The sequence below is a fragment of the Carassius carassius genome, chromosome 46 (assembly GCF_963082965.1).
Source record: "Carassius carassius chromosome 46, fCarCar2.1, whole genome shotgun sequence".
Taxonomy (NCBI): domain Eukaryota; kingdom Metazoa; phylum Chordata; class Actinopteri; order Cypriniformes; family Cyprinidae; genus Carassius; species Carassius carassius.
In genome coordinates this window covers 22,658,949-22,675,897 of record NC_081800.1, presented here as the reverse complement: position 1 = coordinate 22,675,897, position 16,949 = coordinate 22,658,949, and the positions used below count along the sequence as shown (strand labels likewise).

The 16,949-nt window shown below is 36.5% G+C and overlaps 1 protein-coding gene across 11 annotated transcripts in view; it reads right to left on the bottom strand.

The window, feature by feature from the left end:
- LOC132129683 (pleckstrin homology domain-containing family G member 5-like) overlaps positions 1-16,949 on the bottom strand; it is a 74,477-nt gene that overhangs the window by 6,380 nt on the left and 51,148 nt on the right. For all 11 annotated transcript variants that reach the window (XM_059541337.1, XM_059541339.1, XM_059541338.1 and 8 more), the window contains 9 exons: positions 16,536-16,702; positions 4,867-5,061; positions 2,495-2,665; positions 2,185-2,280; positions 1,772-1,972; positions 1,091-1,201; positions 845-994; positions 602-739; positions 365-484 (listed from right to left, as the gene is read on the bottom strand). In XM_059541337.1, coding sequence (XP_059397320.1) covers positions 365-484; positions 602-739; positions 845-994; positions 1,091-1,201; positions 1,772-1,972; positions 2,185-2,280; positions 2,495-2,665; positions 4,867-5,061; positions 16,536-16,702 — 1,349 coding nt within the window. The remainder of the gene's footprint in view (positions 1-364; positions 485-601; positions 740-844; positions 995-1,090; positions 1,202-1,771; positions 1,973-2,184; positions 2,281-2,494; positions 2,666-4,866; positions 5,062-16,535; positions 16,703-16,949) is intronic.

Below are 16,949 nucleotides of genomic sequence, written 5' to 3'. Positions count from 1 at the left end.
CTTTCAGGAAACTTAAAGGGACAGTTCACCCAAAAATGAAAATGTCGTCAATTTAAAACCTGTATCCAATTATTTACTGCTCAACAAAAAAATAAAATAATTCAGAGAACGTTGGTAACCCCAAAAGAAATGTTGGTTCTAATTATCTTCCTTTCCATTTGTTGTCCATACAATGTAAGTCAATGGGAAACTAAACTGTTTAGATTCCACAGCAGAATGAAAATAATACAGGTTTGGAATTTCATTTTAAGAACAGATTTACTGCTTACAATAATAATAATAATAAAAAAACCTACATTGCAAATGTTTCCAAATGCATCTGAAATTTGGAGAAACTGAAGATAATGACTGAATCTGAACTGACCCTGCCGTCTTTGCCCTCTTTCATGCGGAGCGCCCCCTCCAGGTGCAGTTGCCTGATTGCTTCTGGTGAAGTGTCAATCATCGGTGTGGTCAGGTCAATTCCGTTGAACTCCTTTAGAGCCTGTAAACATACAGCAAAAAGAAATGAAATCCATAATATTGTACTGTAGTGATACATCTTTTTTTATTTTATTTAGAGGCTAGATAATGAATTATTTGTACTGTGCACAGTTGTTACCTTCTCCACCTCCTCGCTGGCTCCCTCCACGGCCTCGTACGACTCCACTCGAGCCGAAAAGGTGGCCAGTTTCTCCTTCTCCTGTTTCTGGCGCATCTGAGAGTTCACGCTGTTAATGAAGCTCTCCACACACACCACCTGAACACATTTACAAACATTTAGCACATTCGATGGTCTAACACACACACACACACACAAAGGCTAACTGAGCCTTGGTAAGTTAGTGACTGTGAAATGTCTAACCATGTTGTTTAGAGCATCTCTGGAGGTCTGCTCGTCGGTTTTCTTCAGGATGGTCTTCAGGAGCAGAGGGTACTTGGTGAGTCTCTGGTGCGGTTTGGCTATCATGTCCGATAGCTTCAGACGGTTACACTGTTTATTTGTTTCTGCCCACTGCAATGACATAAGATTCGATGATTGCTTTATTTTGCCATTTTGTTCTACTTTGGTTTAATATATGGTCTGTTTGTTTGGTCTCAAACTCCTCACCGTGACGTAGATCTTGAAGATTTCATTGTCTCTCAGCAGCGAGCGCATGTACTCCATACAGCTCTCTTCCTCCATACAGTAGCGGACATACGGCTGGAACCTGGATGCAAACTATACACACAAACGAGACATTTTTAACCACTCGACCAGAAAATAATACAGACCAGCCTGTAATTATTCTATTCCACATACTTATCTAACCAATATGTCATATGTGTATGTATATCTATATGTATATGTATCTATAGACAAAGTGGACAAGAGCATTCGGTCATGGGTGAATGTTTGAGCACAATTCAGAACATGTTTCCGACAATATGCACTGTAATGTTTGTGAAACTGCTGATTTAAAGACATTTATCAGACGTTTTACAATAATATGACTTTCAAAAAGAACATGATGCTTTTTGAATAATGCCTTTTTTATATGATTAAATATATATTTATGATAAATGTCAAGTTTATCTACAATGCAAAAATTTAAATCAGTATTTTACAAATATCTAAACATTCTTAAATCTTAAACTGACTTAATGCTTAAAAAATAAAAACTTGTAACAATAGACCTGAAACAAACTAGCTTTTCATTTAAAGTGAGATTTGAAAGCATCATTTAAGAATGCGAGGAAAACAAGACAAAAATCATGGTCTGTTTGAATAACACCTTCATGTGTAACTCACCGTACTGAACCCCTGCTGCAGGTCCGCGGGGTCGATCAAGATCTTTGTGCTTCGTGCTTTCTCCAGCACCGGAAGCATGACTTGAACCCACAGTGTGGAGTGCAGACGTACAATGTCATGGATGTTGCTGAAGAGCCGCTGGGGCTCCACCTCAACCAGGAGACCGTTGTCCTGTAGATTCAGCAGGCCGCACTGGAACAGCTGCACAAACAACACAATCAGCATCCAGTTTCACTAGATAAACACAACACATAAACACAATTTTAGGGGGAAATGACTTGATTTCATTATCTAGAACTGATTGGATTATACACAGGATATATGAATAAGTTTTACAATAGGACAAGGAACGTTGATTTAAACTTCAATACATTTCTGAATCTCCTGAAATTGAAACAGCTAAAGCGACTTACATCAGTGATGACCCTGAGTCTCTTGATGTACGAAGCCTCGGTTTGGATCAGTTCCCATATTGCTTCTTGTTGTTGAAACTGACGTCTACTTAGACTCTTAAAACAGGCAGAAAAAAGTCAGATTGCTTGTGAAATATTACAAATCATATAAATATCTTATATTAGCAGTCTGGAATGCAAATTGCAATTGGTTTATGTGAAAACAGAGGCCATTGCAATCAATAATTGTAACTGGTTATAAACACATGTTAGATTTAATGATCAATGGATGGGAATGGTTATGTATTGTCCCATGACAGAAGATCGGTACCTCGGGGTCTTCCAGCAGTTCCCTCCAGCTCTCCTCGAGTGTCAGGTTTGGCTCCTCCTCTTCCTCTTCCCAGGAATCCTGGTGGAAGGCGAGCTGAAAAGGAACCTTGGGCAGACCGAACTGTGTGTACGCCTGCAACTTAGTCTGAAGGAGCTCCACGCGGTCCACCTCCTAACACACAAAACCAAATGAGAAAATATTGTAATACTATAATACAATATAAACAATGTTAACTTCTTTTTAAAGAGATTAATACATCTATTCAGCAAGGATGCATTAAATTGATCAAAAGTAAACACATTTATAATGTTACCAAAGATTTCGATTTCATATAAATGCTGTTCTATTTATCAAAGAATCCTAAAAATCTGTGGTTTATATCCACAAAAATAATCATAAATAAAATCAGCATATTAGAATGATTTCTGAAGGATCATGTGACACTGAAGACCGGAGTAATGGCTAATAAAAATTCAGCTTTGCATCACAGGGATAAATGCCATTTTAAAACATATTAAAGATTTATTAAGATATAAAACACAATATTACTGTTAATTTTCTCTCCTTTTGAATAAATGCAGCCTTGGTGAGCATAAGATACTTCTTTCAAAAACATTTACAAACAGCACCAACCGCAAAATGTTGAATGCTAGTGTACTAAATAATTACCATATTCATAATAGAAGATATTGTGCAAAAATCATAGCATTATAATGGTAAAATATCTCACAAATTCCATAGTAGTTTGTGTTGTTAATGATGGAACCAACTATAAGCAACTATAAAGAGTCCCTAGCATTAATAAAAGTTTGCAATTTAGCAAAATCACAACACAATTCACATCTGCAGACCAACAAAAACTGGCAGACAAGTGAGGCAATGCCTGTCGGTTTCCAACAAAACACCCCCGACAGGGTTTAAGACACCTTACAACACACCCCTTTCACTAAACACCACCTTCTCTTTAACCTCACAGTTAAACCCCATCTGTTCATGTCAGTGACCCTCTTTGACGACCCATGTGCCGCTGGGGCTATTGGCTTGTAATGCGATGGCCGGTGTACTTATGACAACGATTATTACGCACTGAGTGCTTCTAAACAATAGAGGCCAGGCACAGGTGGACTACAGGCTCTCTGAACTGGCTGCTGGAGATGCTGGTTTGACACTGGTTAACCCTTCCTTTGTGAAAAAGAGTCCCAGTGGGACACCAGAACACCCCCATCTGTCTTCTTAGGGGGTTTCATGGCTAATTGTGAAAAGGATGGAAGTGTGAAATGACAGGTGAGTGACAGCTACCATCTCTAGTAGTCAAGCATATTGTGTAAACGGCTTTTTTTAAGGCTCATGGGATGTGTGATTTTGTTTTTTGCAATGCTTAGTCATCTACTAAAAGAATAGTTCAACCAAAAATGAAAATGTACACTTCCACCATCAAAGATGTAAATTAGTTTTTTTTTAATTAGAACAGATTTGGAGAAATTTAGCATTACATCACTTGCTCAGCATTGGATTCTTTGCAGTGAATGGGTGCCATCAGCACGAGGAGCTTATAAAACATCACAATAATCCACACGACTCCAGTCCATCAATTAATATCTTGTGAAGTGAAAAGCTGTGTGTTTGTATAAGAAACAAATCCATTATTAAGGCATTTTATATTTACGCCGTCACTTTCCGCCAAAATATGTGTCTGTAATTCATAATAGCGTTTCCTCCAGTGAAAATGCCCATCTTCTTGTCCTCTCACATAGAAATCCACCAAAACATTTGTTTAGAGCTACTTTAGACAGTTTTTGCTTATAAATGGTGGTTGATTTGTGCATATTTCTCTCCTGATTCAGATGAGACCATTTTATTTTACTGGGGAAAACAAGCAATACTATGGACAGAGGATTCATATTTCAACTGGAAGCCACAATTTTAAGTTTAAAATATCTCTATGGATTTGTTTGTTTCAATCACGTGGCTTCTCACTTCACAAGATTACTTCTCCATTATTGGACAAAATATGGATTTTTGTGATGTTTTTATCATCTGTTTGGACTCTCATTCTGACGGCACCCATTCACTGCAGAGCATCCACTGGATACCAAGAGTAATGCTACATTTCTCAAAATCTGATTCAATAATAATCAAAACCTTTTTTATAAATCGTAATATTCCATTCCAGGTTTATTTGAAACTAGATTACGGTGCAACCTACTATAGACACAGATAATTTCATCAGCCTCCAGTTTGAGTTTCAGTTTCTTTGGCTCATCTTTAAATGAGATCTTTTTACTGGAAATCACACCATGGAAAGTTGCACCATCATGTGCTGCTTTCCTTGAACTTCCTGAGGTTTTCAAGATGAGTGAGATAAGGTTTACCTTTCCAGATCCGGCGCCGAAGAATACGCTGATCCGACTGGTGGCGCGGTTCTTCCAGTTATCGGGTCCGGTGGCCACTGAACCTCCTGGAGCCCCACCTGGTAAAGGCCCACCAAGCATGGCCATAGTGTCTGGTGATCGGATGTTGGCATCACCCAGAAACTCGGTCATGTTCTTCCTCCGACGGGCCTGACCCTGTGAGGAGGAACAGATGGAAATCATAAGAGGGTGGGAATGACAAAATGTTAACAAATGCAGAAAAACAGAGGTTTGGGAGAAGGTAATTATCAAGTGTTTCAAGGACAACAGACAGAGAGATACGAGAGAGAGCGTTATTAGTAACACTACCCTACAGAATTAGGGGGTGTGAGAGAGGTAAACAAGAGATTTCGAAAAAAAGACTGAGAGAGATAAGTCAGGTAGAAGTAAATAAAGTAAATGTACCAGCATTCATCTCTAAAGATAACGAAGCACAATCACAAAATAAGATCAACTGGAAAAAAGGGTTGGCTCACTTTTGCAATCACAATATTTTTAAAGTTAAAACCTGACCTAGAAATAGAACTGAACAGTAAAGATTTCTAACTTCACATCATACAATTTTTTTTCTTCCAAATAGCTAAACAGGTTTAAATAAGCTAAAGTTATTTTCAGGTTTAATTACATTTGAATATATTAATATGTAAATATATTTTAATGCCTTTAAATTATATGAATAAATGAATAACTACACAAATAATTAACTGAAATATTTACCTAAATATATAAAAATATAAATATTTTGTGTTTAGTTTAAAAAAAAAAGTAATTTATTTCCAATTATTTTCAGCTTTATTTATATCTTAAATACGTAAATATATTTATTTAGATAAAAACATTTATAACTTACTAAATGCATAAATTAGATTTTTTTTCTGTTCACTTTTTTCGTATTTAAAAATACATAGTATATACATTTTTTAAACAGTCAATTGTAAATTGCAGGGGAATATACATTTAAGAGAACATAAAAACACAGTGAAAAAAAAATAATTAATTAAAACTAGGATTAGTTGACTCTGTGAGTTTTTGCTTTGCCTCTAAATCAGACCTCTTCACCACAAACAATTTTATGCATATTACCATTTTATCATTTAAAATGACATTTCGCCCAACCCTAGCTGGACACATGGAAAACTTTGAGCTCCCACAAAGTGATGACATAAACAGAAACAATAATGCATTATGATTCATATGGATTTTTCCAAACAATAAGATCCTGCTGAATGTTAATATTTCCCCCTTTACATCATACCAAAGTCAAGGAGGTCAGCAACCCTGCAACGAAAGATTAAGATTGCTATTGTTTCACAAGCAATTGTTTTGCTAGAGTGCATTGCAACATCTTTCTATTTAGACGAGCTGCAGCGAGTTAAACAAACAGCTGTTTAGTATCTAAGGAAGTAGAATTCTCTCTGAGAGGGATGCAGATGGGCTTGTTGACCCTTCGCCAGGGCATAGGGAATTCCACTGCCCTCGGTGCCGTTACCCACTAAAACTCCTGCAAATTCCAGAGATGACTACGACATTTTTGGGGAATGCACAAAAAAACAGGAAAAGTCTGAAGACAAAACAATGGAATTCCCTAAACAAACACGGGTGAAGCCGATACCTGCTGCAATAACAGAAGTATTTGATTTGAAGACTTCAGAGACTTGTGGAGGTGTTTTATACAATTAAATGCATTTTAAAAAAAAAGTATATTTTACTAAGACTTTTCAAAATGATTTTTAAAGAAGATTCATATGCTTACCAGTGCTGCATGTATTTGATACAAAAAATTTTTTTTTTAAACTTATTTTATTTTAATATATTTTAAAATTTTATTTTATTTCTTTAATGGTAAAGCAGATTTTTCAGCATCATTACTCCAGTCTTCATCATCCCTGCAATGGAAAAAATAAACGAATGGTGGACTGGCCACGATGTCCCCCTTGCTAAATTAAGAACAGAGGCAGAGACAAGCAGACGATGAGCTTTGATGAGGGGATTTTTGCGGAATCTGGGGTGAAAGGATGAGGACGCAGATGTCAGGAAATGTCCCTAACTTTGAGGAGGATGGACAACGGACGTCTGACTGCTGGTTATAACCACACTATCAGCACTGGGGATGTAAATTCAAGACAAAAATTGACTTTTGGCACAAAATTAAAAGTTACTGCCATCAAGAAAAAAAAAGTGTATTAATTCTGTCCATTTTTATGTTTGTTTTATGATTTTATCATTGGTTTATATTACGCACAACCAACAAAAAAAAAGTACTGTATAAACATCAATGGGTAAAACAATGTAACATCAAAAGGAATCTTTCTGTTGCAATCCACACATCTATGCATCTATAATTAACATTCTGTTGAAAGCCTCAAATCACATCTATAATTTACATAGATCGTTAAATCAATATTTTGACCCCCCACACACACACACACTTAATTCAACTTACAAGCAACATCTTGATAAACTTTACACAGCACCAGTAAAGTAAATCATTTATCCAAAAGCTAAAAAAAAGCAAATCTATTCAAACTCATGAGGATCAGCTGTACCTGGTGATTCTCCTCCTCTGTGGATAGACTGAATGACCAGCAAATTTATGAAGCAAAACAGGGTTTCCAGAGCATCTGTTCTACTCACCATGGAAGCAAGCGGCATGTCAAATGAAAGGTAGACCATGTTAATCTCTCAGCCGGGTTCACGGAGCCTGACCCATGCTAGAGCCAGCTGCTATGATCACTAAAAGCCTCCTCTCTTCAAATGCTCACAAAAACACCAAGAGATACACTAATACTTTAAACCTCCTGGATGGGTGTTAAGAGTTCTAGAGACAAAAATCTCTAGATAAAAATACGAAGCGCATCAGGGCTCCCTACTAGGTCCTTTCTAGTTTCCCAGTGCTTCTAAACATGCAATGGGAGGTAAAGCTGTTCGACTGAGCCTGTCTGCCTGCATTTCTGGATAGGACAGCCCAAACGTCATGGCAACTAGGAGGTTCCAGTCCCATTGTGCGAGACAGGAAAGAGAGGTGTGGCTGCTAAAGACAGAGCCATAGGGTCACATGTAAAGAGGGAGGGGAGAAGAAGACAGCTTGCAGGGTCCCAGGAACACATCCTGGTGCCTCAAAGAAAGCCAATATTTTTTTTTATTTAGATGTCCTATAAAATAAATTTACTTCAGACCTGGTGCACAAAAAAAAAGAAAAAAAAGTTACGCAATTAGGAAAAGTACATTCTTTCACCATCAGCTTGAAATCATATTTCACATAGCAAAACTGTCACTGCGAGTTTATTCATTTACACCATTTAATGATTTATCATTATTAGATAAAGGTTCTTATGATCCTCTAAATTAATGATAAATCAAAAGTGACAGTAGAATGGCATTCCTGTACTATGAATGATTTCCAAGCATCCCATTCCTGTTTACTTCGCGGAAATGATCTCTACAATATGAAACTTTGGGGAACCACAGACTTTCGTATGTGCTGAAACAAGTCTTGAATTTCTGCATCGTTGTTATGAATTTAAACAAGGTATGGCCAACCCAACTGACGCGTGAACTTTTAAATAAAGTAAACATGTTTATCACCTTTAATGAAATGACTAAGTGGATGTTAATACAGCTCAATACAGCGGTTTCAAAAATGAGTCCCAGTCCTGGATCTGCAGGTTTAGCACGTTAATAACTCATTAGAGGGCATGTATGCATGACCTGATGTACACTTGTCTTGGTCTTGTTTTGATGTACACAAAAAAAAAAAGTAAAAAAAATGTTGACTATAAAAAATTAAAACATAATAACAACAAATTATATAATAACAACAACAACAATAATAATAATAATAATAAATATAAATAAAATAAAATCATATTTATTAACCTTATTTGATGCACAGAAATAAATAAATAAATTTCCAATGAATAACTCCTAAGTCATGTTATGTGTTTTTCAGTCAGCTGAAGTGTTCAAGTTAACATTTCCCCACCGGTTGAGTTTACCAGCACTCAAATCAGTTCCTCCTCCACCTAGTTAAAATATTACTGCTTACCGCAACATACACCTAAGATTTCCCATACAATACCCTGATGCCATTCAACAACAGACTGACTGGGAAGTGATGCATGAGGCTGCTTTTTAACTTAAACCTTCTCTAGACAACATAGTTCAGCTCAAGAACCCAACAAAGCAGTGTGAAGATAAGAAGAGCTTTTGATCAAGCTTTAAATAATGATGAAACAAACAAAGGGAAGTGGAAGAACAGCTCAAGTGACCAACACTAAAGTCACAAAAACGCATTAAACAAACACCATTCTGACCAGGTCACATTTCATCGGCTAACTTTACCTTGAGTTTCAACACAGGACTAATCTCAGGGCCAAAGACACCCACAATGCCATTCACTTTGATTAGCAGAGGCAGAACAAAGAGCCATTGAAGCTTAAGGACAGACGATTAATCAGTGATCAAAACCATGATACGGCCTTATCGTCTGACAGGGGCCTAACTTGTGTCATCAGTTCGCGGAATGATGCTAGTGGCTTTCCATTACGTGCACATTCAGCTTCCATTACACATGAACACGTAACATCTTCCCACTCAATACAAACATTTGCTCAATGAGAAATACAGTGGTGTGGAAACAAAATGATGCTACAAAGAAGTTTAATAATTGACTAAGCATTCATTGAAACATGAATGCTCAAAATATGGCTACATGCATCATGCTCAAAAGAGAGCAAGTAACTCATAAATGGTGCAGCATTGCTTTACCTGACACTTTGCTGGCGATGGACTCTTGAAAGACGCTTCGCCAGACAGACTTTCAGGATCCATGGGAAGCAGATCCCAACTGTGCCATGAAGACAGACGGCCAAAACGCACCATGATCCAGCCTGGACGCCCTTTCTGACCTCGCTCAAGAACTGAAGTGCACGTCCTACTCTAAACTTCAGCAGTCAACATCCACAGAAGAGGCAAAAATTAAGAGAGAAGCTAAAAATCCCCACATGTGCTCAGGGTCTGGATGATAGCGAGTAGTTTTTAAGCTTTTTGCTTTGTGATTTCATCAATGTCTCCTCCCATCTCCTCCAAAGTCAGGTTCCACATCCCGGCACACAACAATCACACACTAGATGCCGGTCCCTCCCCCAGCAGACACTCACAAGATCACTTCCTTACAGTGTGGAAGCATTGGGGAAGAAGGTGAGGGAATCTAGGTCATGTTTCACATCAAACAAAAAATAAACAAGAAATTATTTTTTCTAATTACTATAACAAAATGAGTGTTCTTGTTTCTGTAATTAAACAAAGAATTATATTGTGAAGTATTGCAATCATTGTAGTATTTGTTGTTCCACAACTTTATGATTGATAAAACCAACAAAAATATAAAAGTTGCTTAGAAGCAAATGTGTTTTGAAATTGTCATAATAATAAAATACAATAAAAATGTAGGATTATTATGTCACATTTTAAAATAGAGATTTTTTATTTTGCTACCATTTGCGCAATGTGACAATTTCATGACAATTAAACATTTTCCTCACTGCTGTAATGCAAAAAAAAAAACTGTTATAGAAAAAATATAATTTTAAGGGTATATAATAAAAATGTAGGATGATAACAGGACGCATTTCACTTCAAAATCAAACTTAATGAAAAAAACTATTTTGCTAAAATGAAAATTAAGCTTTTCATGCATTGATGCATTATTCCATGTTACCATAATACATAAAAATCTCATTATAATCACTATAATGTAAAAATGTATAATAAATAAATGGAGATGCTTTATGTTATGTTACAGATACTACTAATTCTCCATTTTAAGGTGATTTATGCAAGACAGTATGAATTTGCTTTCCACACAATGTATGCTAAGAAAGCTAACAACAGTTTAGATTCGCCCCACTAGTTTCCCATAAAGATAGGACCCATTTTTTGCTAAAGCCATCTTTTGTTCTATTGTCTTTGAACACTGGGTGTTAATGGTCAGATACTAATTGCATGATAGCGGTGTTAACTTCACAAGAGCAATCATATGCGGGGGTTTGCTGCGTCAAGAGGAGCTCTCTGTTGATATCCCATGTAAATAAATGATTACTATTGTTTGCATTGGTCTCTTGCTTAATGAGAGAGATTGTGAAACAGAGCTCTGCCATGTGCAGTTTTTTTTGGGCCTAAAGCTTGCAAGAGTTATTTTACCCCTTAAAAAAAACATTAAAGAACTTTAAAGAGGGAAACCAATGCAGATTAAATCTGTCTGCTCCGACACTAACCTCTACGCTGTGACATTAATACACTTTTGAACCTTATCAGAGAGGTCAAATAGGAACAGGAAAAGGCTCATTTCCTGCAGTTAGTTGCAGATGAAAGATGCTGCACAGTTTATCCAGATCTTTGATATTCCATTGACTGAGGTAAATTTGATCAAACACACCCTTTCCCTATTTAACGCTTCTCTGGCAACTTTTGATGCCATTTTCCAGACAAAACTCTGCAGTCTCTGAAGACAAATGTTCCTTAAAGGCCAAATATTAATCACACCAATAGCTTCTGTATAGCTATTGATTCTTTCGTAAGCTAATGTAAATAATGCAATATAAACAGTATATTACAATACAAAGCTAGTCTCATTGGAAACACAGTAAAATAAAATAAAAATAACTAATAATATATATATTTGGCATATGCTACATGAACAAGATTCACTAAATCTATCATAACCCATTCTCTGCACCACTGCACATTTGGGGTCCCTGAGGGCCATGGGGATTTCTGATCTAACCACCTGTAGGCTTGTGTAATACATCTCTCAGGTCATTAGACAGTTGAGGTCTGTGTGGGTGAACAGTGCAACCAAATGCCAGCTAGCATTATCAATCTGAGGCTATTTGCCTGATGCAACAGAGCCACAGGTTAAAGGTGAAGAGAGGAGTCCTGAAGTTGAGGTCTTGGAGGTGAAAGATGAATCTTATGGTGCTTTTCCACTGCATGGTACAGCTCAGTACAGTTCCCTTTTGGGGGGTTTTCCACTGGGTACAGTACCGGGTTCTTTTTTAGTACTACTTTGGTTGAGGTTCCAAGTGAAACGTACCATTATCAAAATGTGACGTGTTAACTCTGCTGATCACGGACTGGCCGGAGAGAATCATCACTACCTGCGTCACTGAACTTGCGACACAAACATAAAAGAACGGCAAGATTTAAACCAGATTTCACACAGTGAAGGTTCGAACTCTTTTTTTTATACATGTGCACCTTTTTTTAAAAACCAAAACATTTCTTTGTCTGTTGTGGAAGTACAGACATTCCTCTCTTTGATAGCAGAGTAGCGGATCCAGCGAGAGCTTGACGGGGCGACCTGGAATGAAAACGTTTTTTTTTTGGGAGCCGTGGCAGTAGAGGCGGCGCAACTATAATGACACGTGAATAATCCCGCCCACTCTTAAGCGGTACTAAACTGTAGTTGAAACGCAAACCAAGGCGAGACGCGCCATACCGTACTGAGCCAGGCCAAGTTGTACCATGCAGTGGAAATGGCCATTACACAACAGGACATGCTTAAAGTGACAGAGTCCAAGCGTGCACTTAAACTTAACAAGAATGGTAATCACATTGTGCTTCGAATATTAATATCTATACTAGTGTTGTCAAAAGACCCGGTACTTTGGTACCAAGTCGGTACTAAAAAAATGTAAATGTGACGGTACCAGGTTTCTTTAAGTACCGGTAGTACCGAGGTCCCGTTCAAACCCGGTTCAGCGTTATGATTTCCGCGAAGCAGAAAATGAGGACGGAATCTCAAAATCTAGTCATAAAAATGAAACTTACATTTTAATATGGACAGTCATATAATTTGTCAAAGTTAGCATAAATTAATCAAATCAAATCTCCATATGGACCAGTAAATGTTAAGCCGCAAATGTTGCTTGAAATATGAATCCGTGTTCTGCGCATCTCTGTGTGAATTAATGAATGACAGAGACGTGCGCGTTTGTTTACTACATAGACTGAAGCGCATGACGCTTGCATTAATTTCAGCATCTGAGCTTCAGAGTTCTCTCTCCATCAAGCGATCTTTTCAGTTTCTCACACATGCAAAAGAAAGAGAGAGCGAGAGTCTTACCACGCTGAATCGACACGCTATATGTAAAATATTCTTTATTGTCTTTTCCTGTAATGGAGTTCATTTAGAATTATTCATATTCATTTTCGAACAAGCAGAAGACATACCGGTTTCTCCGGTAGTGGGGGGAGCTAATGCGCAAATGGCAATTTCATTGGCTGGCGCTGATTTAGGACCGTCCCTGTTTTGATTTCAGCAAATCAGTTTGACCGAACGCAGACAACGTGATTAATATTCATGAACCCAGCAGCTCATCAATTCATAGTGCATTGGATATACATTAGTATGATAGTAGAATTAGTAGTAGTATTATCTTTTAATAATAATTAATATGAATAATAATTAATATGATCTATTACTATTTTTTTTTTACAGAAACCATCAATGACCAAAAATATCTTAAGCATCACCACCAGTTTTAAGTTCAGTTAAAATGACAAATATGCATTCATTAGGCCTAAAAGTTAATTTTGACATAAAGGCATTGTGCTAGAAATATTACTATTATTTAGTAAAATGTATGTGACACTGCTACTACTGTTGAAAAAATTAATAAAACTTATTTAACAATATTAAATATTTAATATTAACAATATTTCTTACATGTTTTAATTTTAATAGAAAAACCCCTTTATTTACCAAAAATAAAATGTGTTTAAATTAATAAATTAAAAGACAAATTAAATTTGGGTGAAACTTGTTTACTGTTTTTCATAATTATATAACTTGTAGAAAAACTTTAAACACAATTGTAAATAAGTATAAAGAATGGCATTGGTTTTATTTTTAGTGCTAAAAAGATTTTTTTTTTAATTAGCATATTTTTGTGTTTTGCTTTGGTAAAATTGGTACCAAGAACCTTGGATTTTCACTGGTATCGGTACCGAATACTGAAATTTTGGTACCGTGACAACACTAATCTATACACATAACCATTAGAGTGCAATCATATTTAGGCAATTTGATGCCAACAGAAGGGCCGGATCAAAGTTGCAAGGGCAAAAACACGACTTTCACCTGAAAACCTGCTTTTGTGAGATACTTGTCTTTCAGCTCCTGGGAGCGTAAAAGTCACGATGCTACATCAAACGCTCGCGCTTCAAAGGTCACTCCCCCACCGGGGTGGATCTGGCCAATCAAACCTCAAAGAGGAGTCCTGGTGTCACCGCCGCACCAATAATCCCAGGGGTGATGGGTTCCTTTCTAAAGGTCAGGCTTTGGTGAGGGGGCAAGACACAGTGGGTGAGTTACCACATACAGGTCAAATGCACTCACAGACAAAACCGAGCAGCTCTCATAAAAATTCCAACGGAATAGTTGGCAGATGACTTGAGAATTTCATCAGCGGGAAACGAAGAGGTCGGACTTTAAAATAGATCAGAAAATCTATTTATTCTCTATCTATCTATCTATCTATCTATCTATCTATCTATCTATACATTGCTGTTTAAATGATTAGGTTCAGTATTGCAATTGTTCTGCAGGGACACATTAAAAATAATAAAAGACAAAGACTTTTTTATGTTACAAAATATTTAGATATAAAATAGTATTCTTTTAAACGTTCAAATAATAATGATTATCAAGGTTAAAAATATTAAGCAGCACAACGGTTTTCAACATTGATAATAATATGAAAGGTTTCTCGTGGAGCTAATCATATTAGAGTGATTTCTGAAAGGATGACAGGAATAAAAATATTTCAATAAACATTGAAATAGAAAACAGTTCTTTTCAATTGTAAAAATAATAATAATAATAGTACTGTTTTTATTGTGTCAAATAAATGCAAAATTTGCACTCACAAGAGACTTCTTAAATTTTTTTTTTATATATATTACAGACCCCAGATCTGTAGTGTAGATATAAATATAAATGCTTATATATATATATATATATATTCTTTAGCTGTGTTTTGGCATAAAAATACTTTACTACAATCTTGACAGAAATAAAATATAATATTTTGTAAATAAACTTTATTATTATTATTTTTTCAAAACATTTATAAATATATATATACATTTTTCAGAACCTTACTGGCCATTTAATTAATTAAAACAAATAAATAAATAAATCACAAATTGCTTAAACCTTTTTTTTGGCAAACGTTTGCCCTACATTGTGCTATTTGCATATAATGAAAAACTACAATGGGAATGGAGTGATAAGAAATGCCCTGCTGGAAAACTAGTCGGTGGTGGAACTTACAAATTTAGAAACTGATACCATAATGCAAACTCATGCTGGTTGTTACGAAACAAATGTGTGAATGCAAAACCACTAGCCTTCAAAGACACCAGACGTGACCTCTGTGAAAGCAGAAACCGAAATAACAGCCATTCTTTGTATTGAAATTGATGGAGCAAAATTGCTTTAGAAAGTAACAACATAACTTTTCTAAACAAGCTGCGTAATTTGACACACACAGTTTTTCTTCTCTATTCAAAAAAGAAACTGTAATTGCTGCAAAACAATTTTTCCTTTCTGGGTTGCAAATGAACCTTTCATCACAAACGAAAAAGTGTAAATCAAATCCCAGGTTGGATTACTAAGATTCTCTGTGTATGTTCCAAAAAGGCCAGTGTTACAGAAGAACTAGAAAAACAAACCGGATTCTGATGTGCAATACCTGTGCAACATTCATTCAACACGTGGAGACTTGTTTTATGCCTTTATGTGACCTACATCCACACAGCGCCCAGCAAAGCCTGACGGGACGACACAGCCTAGACCTGAAAGCTCTGTTCTTAAGTTTTTGTTGCTAAGCCTGAAAATTCAACCTTGAATCACAGTAAAAACCAACAGGGTACATCGACAGGCCTTTGCCTACAATCCTAAAGTCTGCACTCATCTGCGATGCCTGCATTTTCCATGTTTGTACACGCACACAGGAGTACGTTCAGGCTTGCCTACGAATCCATTTTTACTGAGTATCACGGTGAAGGCGGGGAAATCCAGCCCCATGATGTTGAAAGAGTAACCAGCCATTTCTACAGAAAAGAGCTAAAACCCAAACAATCAGCAACATTAGTCAGAGGGTCAGAGTGTTGCATGTGGCGGAGGATGCACTCCGTAAACTTCCTGTATGAGGTCATGTTTTAGGTTTAAGATGATTTACACCAAGCTAAATATATTTATATATATAATAAAAAATATAATAATATAAATATATTTACACAAGTAAATATTTTCAAAATATGTACTGAATGTGTGTGTATTTATATATACATAATAAACAAACAGTACACACAAACACAAACTTATAGATATATATATTATGCAAACAAAAACTTTATTTTGGATGTGATTAACGTGATCAGCAGCAGTACCATCTGGCAGAAAATGGTCTCTAAAATAAAATAAAATAAAATCTAGGGGGCACACATGGTCCCTTTGGCATCCTTAGGAGATTAGGACATGTTTCTAAAATCTTAATTTATGACACAAACTGGCTTTTGTAACGCTTAAGTGTCTGTAGACAGGGAAAAGCAGCATCACTGACCAGTACGTCAACATTCTCCCGCCGCGGTAAAGACCCGTGCTCTGGCCTCTCACTGCCCGGTGTGAGGATGTAGACGCTGCCCCCTACTGGCGGATTCATGGAGGGTAGACTGAGTGAGCGCAGATCCTTCACGCTCTGCTCCACCTTCAGCTCATCGCCTGGCCGAGCTGCAGAAAAACACACACTGTAATAAACACTCATTTAATTGTATGAAAATGACAAATAATATTCTTATTCTGAAAACACTGTTTATGAAATAGATCTATAATGCATAAAAAAATGAATGTCAAATCAAATCCTAATAAAATCTAAAATACAAATAAAAATACAGTGTGTATTATTATATTAATTTATAAAAAAAACTTGGTAAAAGCAGTGGTGCACATAGCTTTGAATGGCTATTTGCTTTTATAA